Source organism: Carya illinoinensis, chromosome 15 (assembly GCF_018687715.1).
Source record: "Carya illinoinensis cultivar Pawnee chromosome 15, C.illinoinensisPawnee_v1, whole genome shotgun sequence".
NCBI classification, from domain to species: Eukaryota; Viridiplantae; Streptophyta; class Magnoliopsida; order Fagales; family Juglandaceae; genus Carya; species Carya illinoinensis.
Genome location: NC_056766.1, coordinates 18,569,608 through 18,579,879, shown reverse-complemented (window position 1 = coordinate 18,579,879; position 10,272 = coordinate 18,569,608). Strand labels below are relative to the sequence as shown.

The 10,272-nt window shown below is 35.9% G+C and overlaps 1 protein-coding gene across 1 annotated transcript; it reads left to right on the top strand.

Moving 5' to 3' along the window:
* Window positions 1-1,892: 1,892 nt before the first annotated feature.
* LOC122297625 (transmembrane protein 18) lies at window positions 1,893-7,201 on the top strand. The gene is made up of 4 exons (XM_043107733.1): window positions 1,893-2,209; window positions 2,751-2,856; window positions 6,662-6,810; window positions 6,904-7,201. The coding sequence occupies exons 1-4, from the start codon at window positions 2,069-2,071 to the stop codon at window positions 6,997-6,999; spliced, it is 492 nt and encodes a 163-aa protein (XP_042963667.1). The 5' UTR covers window positions 1,893-2,068; the 3' UTR covers window positions 7,000-7,201.
* The last annotated feature ends 3,071 nt before the right edge of the window (window positions 7,202-10,272 follow it).

Below are 10,272 nucleotides of genomic sequence, written 5' to 3'. Positions count from 1 at the left end.
AGCATTAATATGTCTATGTGCAAAAGATTGAATAGAAAGAGACAAATCTTCCTTCCAAACAATAGCCAAACCTCCACTCTGCCCAACCCCATCCACAAAAAATAAATTTTGAAACCCCAACTTAACTTTTAAACTATCTAGTTTATATTTCAATACCTTAGTTTCCATTAAGAAAACAATAGTTGGCTTTTGAGTCTTGATCATGCAATCAAGATCACGAACTGATCAAGGGTTTCCAATCCCTTGACAATTTCAACTTTAAGAGTTTCATTTTTCTTGGAGGGGCTGTAACATAGCCTCCACCGATACATTCTCATTTTGGCTATATGATCTAGTTTTCCTATAAGCTTTGAAAGGAAAATTAGAAGGCAAGTCAGAACCTTTGGGAGAGGACTTCCTCTTTCAACCACCTTTAAGGGTTGAGGAATTAGCAACACCCAGCCTACCACCCTCCCTTATCTATCTCTTCTATTTCATTAGTGAATTGCCAGAAGTTGTACCTGATCTAGAAATGCCACTGCCCATACTGTCCATCTGAGTTTAAGGAGAAGCATTAAAACATAGCACTTCCCTCTCCTTTACCATATCAACATTCACTGCACTTGTTGAAGCCAAGAGTGAATCTACAACAATAGGGTAAAAGTGTGCATGGCTACAATTTTGTCAATTATAATCTTTGAGGGTAACATAATGTTCTTATCTGGACATGTGTACATAACTACCTTTTTAGCCAATCCCTAATGAGCTTTTTCAAAAACACCATGTTACTATCCAAAGTAGCAACCGCCTTCTTCCCAACATCTACAGAAGAACACGATCCATGTGGAAGAGTAGAAACAAATCGACTCAATCCCATGAATGAAACTGAATTAGAGGCTCTCAACCAACTCCCATCTAAGAACATCCATTCATGCCATGTGAGAGCATAGCACAGTAGAAACAAAACCTCAATATCCTCTCATATTTAAACTGTAAGAATGACCTATCCCTTGTATATTAATCATTTTCCCTCGAATCAAAGGCTTAGTAAAGTCCATTTCAATAAGCACACGTAAGAAATGACCCAAACTAGTACTCAAATCATCAACCTCCACATGAAACACCCTACCAATTGAACTACCTAGTTGAAAATCAATCTTAGTATTCATATATCCAAAAGGCAAATTATGCAACTGAACCCATAAATATGTGTGAATGACATAGCAGAAAGAGGAGTAAGGCCATCAAAATATTTGAAGCAAAGAAGGCACTGATCGAATGACCAAATCTAACAATCCCACACTTTTTGTAGTGCAGTCTCATTGGCAAATTCAAAAAGAAACATATTGAAACCCACATCAATAATGTTTGCAATGGCATCCACTTTCCAAATCTTCAACATATATAGTAGCCTTGAAAGCCTCACGACTCACTCTCTTATATGTAACAATCTTGATTAAACAAAATCGGCCCCTTTCCAACATTGCATGGATATCATCTTTCCTTACAACCACATTCTTAGCCTCCTTTTCCGTTAGAGACAATCTGTCCCACTAAGTAGTAATGTCCTTTGCCATTAGTGGCTAGAGGTGATCAAACAATGAACCAAGAAACACCAAATCTCCAAAAAGAAAGATCATGTTGCATGCAGCAAACTCAAACCTTTGCTGGGCAGGAGGGAGAAAACTTTGGCCTCACACTTGAGAGAAAGACCAATTTAAATAACGTTGTTTTAAAAATAATTAAAACGGTGTCATATCATTATAAATTTAATTTTTATATATATTTATATTTATTTATTTATATATATAAATGCCGGGCTGGACGGGAGATATATACCGCCCGGGCCTGGGCCCAATGGCAAGTTTTAACGGATAGGATGACGTGAAGGTCAAGTTCACCCACAGGCCACAGGTAATAGGAAGTTTTGGAAAGAACCAATCAAAGAAGACTCCGTTCCCATAATATACGCAGGGTCTCACCACGATTTACAAGACAAGACGCGAAAATAAATTTACAGTGGAAAAGTTGTGCGTATTTCTTGTTGCTACAGCTTGAAGGCGAGAACTTTTGGAGGATTTGGAAGGCCATGGAGGAGCTTAAATCGGCTTTGGAGGAGCACATGGATCAAATGGCGGATCTGGTCCAGAAATTCTCTTCCGAGCTGCGCTCCGGTCTACGTCCCGCCGCCGACAATTTCATTGGTTTCTTCCACGCAATCGACTGGAAGGTATGTTCCCGTTGTTTTTTAGCTCGGGGGAGAGCAAAGCCACGTGCAGTGCTCAGATCTTCAAGAATCTTATTCCTTGTTGCTTTGGTTTCCGAGATGATTGAGAGTACAACCTTCTAAACGCACCCAGATCTTAAATCTAATACTAAATTTATAGTTTGGGTGCGAAATGAGAAAGATGACACTTTTTGCTAAATAAATGGGTAGAAACAAAACCCTTTGTTGTTCTGTTTATTTCGTCAATTGCGTCCGACATGATTCCAGATTTGGGGCCATGATTATGTAAAATAAAGGAAAATTATGCTATAATGTAAGGGATGCAGAATGGTGTATGTATCTTGTATTAGTTTCACTCCTGGCTGACTGAAATGAACATCCTTCGTCATGTCTGAGCGATTTGCTCTATTAAAGTTGTTTAATTCGTGTCAGGTGGTTAATATCTCTTCAAAACTTATAATTTTGTCCTCTTATGATATGAGTCAGTAGTTTGGATCCCATTTCAATTGATTGTTCGATGTTATGTTGCCTTTGCCTTTGACAGGAACCTTGGTTAATGTGCTTACTGGGGTTACACTTTACGTTGTTGCTGCTAACGATCTTCTCGAGGAAGAATATCAACTTTCAGATGTGCTTGTTCCTCCTGGCATGTAGGTCTATTACTTGCATATTCTCCACAGCCATCTTCCGATTTTATTATTTAGGTTCCTCCTCATGTGTTATGATACATATTATTTTGAATTGTTTAGACAAATGTTTTACTTTTTCTTCATATGCTTGACTATCGAATTGCTGTTAATCAAAGAAAAAAAGGGTTTTAACATAGAAGATGCATGGTAATTATTTGATTTCAAGTTTTGGAGGATGATAAGATGTTGTTTACTGTTCCTTTTCTTTTTGTTTGGAGGGGTAGGGGGTGTGAGTGGATGAGGGCTGTGATGCAAAGAATCTGAGGTTTCATTAGTAGTGAATATTGTTCTTCTTCATTGTAGGCTTGGCATATATTTATCTTGTTGTGAATTAGCGATTAAAAAAAATACTGGAGTGGTATGACAACCTTATTATGTCTAGGCATTATAATACCAATTTCTTGTAGAATCAACAGTTGGTGGAATAATTAGAGGCAGGGTTTTACACTGGAGAAATGTTTTTGCCTTAAAGAATCAAGTTGTTATTGTTCTTCTACAAATACGACATAAACCCATGCTAATCGATCTCTTCTATTTGAGATTAACATTGTAGATGATGCTAAATACTTGTACAGTGTGCACTATTCCAGCTTGTATTGAAACAACAAGTGTAGCACCTGATTCCCATAGGATTAGGAATGCCACATCATAACATTACAAAGCACCAGGTAGAAGAGATATATAAACTTTAATACCTCAACTAACTGAAAATATTTATGAAAATGCCGATATTGAGAGTAACGACTCAAATAAACTGAAACTAACAAAATTCCTCAATGTCATCATGTTAGCAGAAACCAAATCCTAAATACTGTGTGCTGAACACTTATCAAAGCTTCAATAAGTTCTTGTATCTATTACTGATTATGGCCTGCGGACTCATCATAGTCACCTAAAACGTTTTAAAACATAAAAAAATGAGTCAAATACTCGGTAAGTAAACACATCATATAGGAATAAGGTAAAAAGATTGTATTTTCAAATAACATTAAAATATTAAAACCAGCATTAACACATGTCATAAATATTTTTCCTTTAATCTCTTGGGTGGCAAGCACACATTTATGCTTTGAGGGTAAGGGTTGGCAATATCAAAGAACCTGGTTCCATTCTTGTGGCCACAAGTGGAATCGCATCTAGGTTATGGACATCAGTAGATGTTGCGGCAGGCTTGAAAGGAGTCTTTCAATGAATTTCTTGATTAAACTTTTGCAGAAATAGTGTGTAATGCCCCAGTCCCACTTTAGGAAAATGGATGATTCACACAGAATGGGGAGTTTCTTAGGTAATCATGGTTGTTAAGTCCCACATTGATACTTACTAGGGGAAACTGGGTTTTATAAGTGACTCTAGGAAAGTTTCAGATTGACTAGTCTCTTTGGGATTATAGAGCAGATACAAAGCTACCTTGTAAGGCCAGTCATGATACTGAAGCGCTGCATTATATGGCCTTGATGAGGAAGTGAGGAATTTAAGAGAGGGTTTTTGTATCACCCCAGTCCCACATTGGAGAATATGGATAATCCACATAGAGTGGGTAAGTTATGAAGGTAGTCACAGGCGTTAAATCCCACATTGGCTACTCACTAGGTGAACTAGGCTTTATAAGTAATTTTGGGAGGTTTCAAATTGACTGGTCTTTTTAGGGTTAGTTTTTGATGTGGTTAGTGCTTTCTTTGGGTTGCAAAACGTGGCTGCAAGGGTGGCCAGACCTGGGAGAAGAGAGGGTGAATACTTTTGGATACACAATTTTTTGGAAGGGCTAAACTGGCATATAGACCAATTTTGTCCTCCATGAATTTGTGGCTTTTTAGGTCGCTTCTTGGAAGCTTCCAATTTTCTGTTTTAAAATAAGGAAATTCCCTAGGCTCTTTGAGAGGCATCGCAGACCTGCCCTTAGGGTTTCTAGAGTCTGAAATTTCTGATTGGAAGTTGTCACCATCGAGTCAAGTTTTCCTATTTTCAAAAAGACCTATAGGATCTACTTTGGATTTTTTTTATTTTTTATTTTATTTTTATCTTGCCTTCTATATTAAATCAGCATTTAAACAAAGTCAAATAGCACCAAAATATTCAAGCGGCAGCCGTTTGACAAAGTTAAATTTTGATCACACTAGTATTTGTTCTCGGGCATGACAAGTGACTCAAGAGTGCACAGTGGACAAGTGATATATAAAAGATTCACATTCCCCACCATTTTCTTGAACTCATAGGAATTAGTAGTCGAGTTGAGCTAGACTTTCTGTCCTTGTTGCTTTTACTTTACATCCTAAGGCCAAAAGTCTCAGATCTGCACTGATATAGGAAACTACAATTCAACAAATTCAGTTATTTGTCCACAAATCTCCACCCAATTCATTTTCTTTTATCAGTTGAGATAATGTTGTCATGCGCTTGTCTTTGTATGGCTTTTAATCTTCATTCGTAACCAAACCATTGTAGCCCTTTTTCCCCAACTACAGCTATGTTCTACGGATGTACTGTCCAGCAATCCCTAGTTCCTTGAATTGTTGGTAACTCTTCGTGTGCCCAACTCAATCTCTATGATTTATTATACTATTATATCACAGATAGTTTATGAACGCACCTTGTTAATTGAAGAATTGGAGAATATTTCCATGATCCCCCAATTGAAGAATTCAGCAGGTTTTCTGTAATTGCAAATCCTAAAATGTGACTTTTACCAACATTTAGGGGTGTTGTTGTTGTGGTGTTTCCTCAGCGTTGTGAATTTTCAAATTATGGCATTTTATCATCTGCTTAGCTTGATTATGTAAAGTTGAAAGCCAAAAGTTGCCGTAGGTGTTTTTTTGTATCTATTATCAAAACCTTTGAAGCACCGTAAGAGTTACAAAATGTGCATTCCATGTTTGGGCAAGGTTTTGTCTGTCTGTGTTTATGGAAATGATGGAAATTATATTTTCTTCTAATAATGTGATTACCATCCCACAATCTGATCACTGATTAGTATCCAACAACCGGGTCATCACACTCATCGGTTTAATTTGACAATTGATCTTTACTTTATTTGTTATGGGGTGCCCTGCAATTATTTCCCTCTAATTCGCTGGATTAGTCCTTGCATTTCCTTGTTCACGGTATTGATATTTGTTTATCCATCTTATCCTCATAGGTATTAGTCCTTTGGGCTATTTCCACTTAAATTTCTAGATGTAAAATGATGAATGAAGAATTTTCTCTAAACGTCTCTTCTCTGGAAAGCAAGACACCTGTAAATGTCTTGCCTAATAAAGTTGTCTTTCAACATATTAAGCCATCTTTGAGTGGTTAATAAATAGCACATAGTAAAGTTGTACATCTTTTTTGGTACTTTGCCTTTTGGACTTGTATGGGTATATATGTTATAGTTTTTGTAACGACAGCTATGACTAGAATTGAAGCTCATAATTTTTCTACTGAAAGTATCTAACATTGATTTCATGTACACATCAGTTAAAATTTGGATTTTCCTATCCAAGTAAGAACACCTAGCATTAAGTCAGCCTCACTGGTTGCTATTTGGTTTACATGTTTCAAGTGAGTAGAAATTCAAGAAGATAATTGAAAGTTCTCAAGGCCCATTAGACTTGGCTGTTCTGACATTGACACATTGCTGTTCTTTCCATGTTCACCTTGTATACACCATTACACCTGCACATGCACACACATATAACAATAGTTTTTATATTACCATTTACAAACTGCTTGTTTTAAATATCTTTGGAAACATGATCAGATGATCTAATAAAGGCATGATTTCATGCAGTGGCTGGTGTATGTCTTGCCGAGAATCTCAATAGATTCCTAGGTGAAAACTGGAAGAGCTTCGCTGGCCAGAATTATTTTGATCGGAGTGGTGTTTTTCTCTCGGTTCTATGGTCTGGGCCTCTTCTTGTCATCGCAATCATAATCTTGGTAAGTGTCAATCGGTTTTTTATGGTTCCCCCTATGTTATCTGCTTCTTTTTTCTGAGCTGCACTTGCTTGGACATTCTCTTTTCTTTTGCAGATAAACACACTCCTTTCCTTATGTTTCCTGATGGTAAGATGGAAAAGGGCAGAGCTCAGATATCGTGCAAGGGTTGCCCGTGACAAGAAGGATTGATCGAGCTCATGTTTCAGTTTTGCTGACCGAGGCACCCCTCCATTATAATAGGGTCTGTAGAAGGTTCTTTACCTTTAAGTTTGTCTTGAGGTTGAAAATTCCTTACCATTTTTCTACTAATGAACACTTTCATTAGCCTTTTATTACCACTGTTAAACCCTTTCCCTTTTTCCCCCTTATAAAATGATGAAGTTATTTCTAAGGACTAGCCTGTTAAATTACGTTGCTATGATCCTCCTGCCCTCCTGTTTTCTACGACATGTTTGAAGCGGAGGTTTCACGGTTCCCTTTCATGGTTTGGATATTGAGTTGAGTTAAGTTAAGTTGAGATGAGATAAGATAAAAGTTGAATAAAATATTGTTAAAATATTATTTTTATTTTAAAATTTGAAAAAGTTGAATTGTTTATTGTATTTTGTTTGGAAATTTGTATAAGTTGTAATGATTAGATAAAATGAGTTGAGATGATTTCGTCATCCAGATGAGTTGAGATGAAATGAACAGGCTGTTTTTACATCAAAATATTCCTCATTTACCCCAAACAAGTGCAGCTTCAATTCCACCAAACGAGACCTATATAAAGTTTATATAATTTAGCTATAAATATTGGATGATGGATAGGGATATTTGGGAAATGAGATGAGAATATAATTTTATAAATGGTAGTGAAATTGTTTGAGTTAAGATATTTTATTAGATTTTGAGAAATGAAAGAAAAAAGATTGAATAAAAATATTATAAAATTAAAATATTATTAGAATACAATTTTTTAATATTATTTATGTTTTGAAATTTAAAAAAGTTGTATTAATTTTGTGTTTTGTTTAAAATTTTAGAAAAATTGTAATAATTAAGTAATAATTAGATGAAAAATTTAAACAATTGAAATTGAAAAGTATGTGATTGAGTGATGTTTGGAAAGAAAATATTGAAAAATTTTGAGATGGTTTGTGTTTATGGACAAGGGCTAAATCTAATTTCCTGAAAACTTATAAAAGGAAAAAATATAAAAGGTTAGAAGTTTAGAACACTGAAGTTTGTTATGGTGGCACATTGCAGGTAATGAGAAAAAGTAGCTGAGATAAAAATGAGAGTTTAGAGGCTGTGAGGTTTGTTGCTGTAATTATCAACCATGTATTTGATGTAAATAATGTGAAAGTGACAGCATTGTTTCGGATGCAGCCATAAATTCAATATTGTTATGACTATTGTAATCCATTATGATATTCCTTATTATTTGGAGAAATTGGATGGCATCACCAAAAATTATGCGGTAAGAAGGGCTTTGCTAGATACAGTCGGGAAATGTAGTCGGCGTGCAGTCGGCTGTACGGAATGAATAAAAAAAAATTATAAAAAAATTATTTTATATTCAGAGGGACCTACATGAATAAAAAAAAGTTATAAAAATAATTTTTTTTTTCATGTAAGTCCCGTATTAATTCACTTTTTTCTCCACGACTGCAAGCCGACTGCATTTCCCGACTGCAAAAAGTATTTCTCGAAAAGTAATAAACGAAAAGCAAACGAAAATTATAAGAAAAATGCTGGGATGTTGTTGGAGTTTACGCGCTTTCTTTTTTTGTTTCTTTTTTTAAGCTTTTTCTTAATGATTAAGAAAATGTGAAGAAAATATCATTTAATAATATTATAATTTTTTTATTTTTAAAAATATTTAAAAGTATTTAAAAAATAATGTAAAAAAATAATTTAAAAAATACCTAGAGAGCTCCCAGTGGTGGGTGTAAAACATCCCTAAATTTTAACGAAGTGAAATTCCAGATTTCACGAAAATCGAGAATTGTAATGGGTACTTTTCTGTAGATTTGTTCGAGAGAGTCAATCTCCAAGAAGATCAAGAAGAAGCAAGAGAGAGAACTAAGAGAGAATTATTTCATTGTTTGCATAATTCGGGAAATGGGATCCTTCTTCCCATTCCTCTATTTATTGAACATCTGTAACAACAATATGTTATTATAGTTAGGATTTACATGACATCGTGCCAAGCTTAGTACAAGTAAGGCATCAAACGATGCCGTTCTATTTAATGAAACTATGTGTATTACTCTTAAACGACAATGTAATCTATTTACAACTCAAATGACATATCTCCTACACCCTTCACAGCTTCTGCACTTCCTCTTTACAGCTCCTGCACTTCTCTAAAATTCAACCCTTCACATACCCTCTCCCTTTAAAGTACCTTGCCCACAAGGTGAGGGAATTTCTTCCTGAGTTGCCAATATGACTCCCATGTAGTACTTTCAGAATCTGCTCCTTGCCATTGGACCAAGACTTCCACAACAGCTCGATTATTGACTTTTTTACTTCTTATCTACAAGATCACCTCAGGTTCCAACACTAACTCACCTTGAAAATTAATTGGTGGAAGTGTTGAAAGTGGAGCCTGCTACTGTCCAAGCTTTTTCTTTAAACAAAAAACATGCACCACCGAATGCATTGAAGAATAAGAAGGAAGATCCAACTTATATGCTACTTTGCCCACCCTTTGTAAAACTTGAAATGGACCATAAAATCGAGGTGACAGCTTGAAGCTCTTCTTTGCTGCCAAGGACTACTGTTTATATGGTTGTAGTCTTAGAAAGACCCAATCTCCCACATCAAATTCTCTCTCAGTCCTATGTCTATCATATTGCATCTTCATCCTGTCTTGAGCAGCCAACAAATTCACTTTCAAGGCTGAAAGAATCTATTCTCTTGTCTTCAACAACTCTGCTACTGTGTGGTTTGAAGCTAATCTAGGAATATAAGTTTGCAATTTAGGTGGGGCCACACCATAAACTGCTTCATAGGGAGTATACTTAGTTGAAGCATGTAAAGAAGTATTATACCAATACGCAGCCAATGCCAACCAATCAGCCCATAATCTTGGTTTTTCACCAGAAAAACACCTCAAGAAGTGTTCCAAACATTTGTTAACTGCTTCACTTTGACCATCACTTTGAGGATGATAGGCAGAAGAAAAAGATAAACCAACCCTTAGGAGTTTAAACAATTCCCTTCAAAAGCTGCTTGTGAAAGTAGAACCATGATCTAAAACTATACTCTTAGGCATGCCATGAAGTTTAAAGATGTTATCAAGAAATAGTGAAGCTACTTTGGCTGCAGTGAATGGGTGTTTTAAAGCCATGAAATGAGCATATTTCGATAGCCTATCCACGACTACTAAAATCACAAAATAGCCCCTAGAAAGAGGCAAACCTTCCACAAAGTCCATAGACAAATAAGTCCAAATTTGTTGGGGCACTGGTA

What these genes read in the sequence shown, in the direction of transcription:
- LOC122297625 (XM_043107733.1), top strand. Translation starts at nt 2,069, where the DNA reads ATGGAGGAGCTTAAATCGGCTTTGGAGGAGCACATGGATCAAATGGCG. An exon ending in TCCACGCAATCGACTGGAAG is followed by an intron (nt 2,210 to 2,750) that starts GTATGTTCCCGT and finishes TGCCTTTGACAG; the next exon opens with GAACCTTGGTTAATGTGCTT. An exon ending in GTGCTTGTTCCTCCTGGCAT is followed by an intron (nt 2,857 to 6,661) that starts GTAGGTCTATTA and finishes GATTTCATGCAG; the next exon opens with TGGCTGGTGTATGTCTTGCC.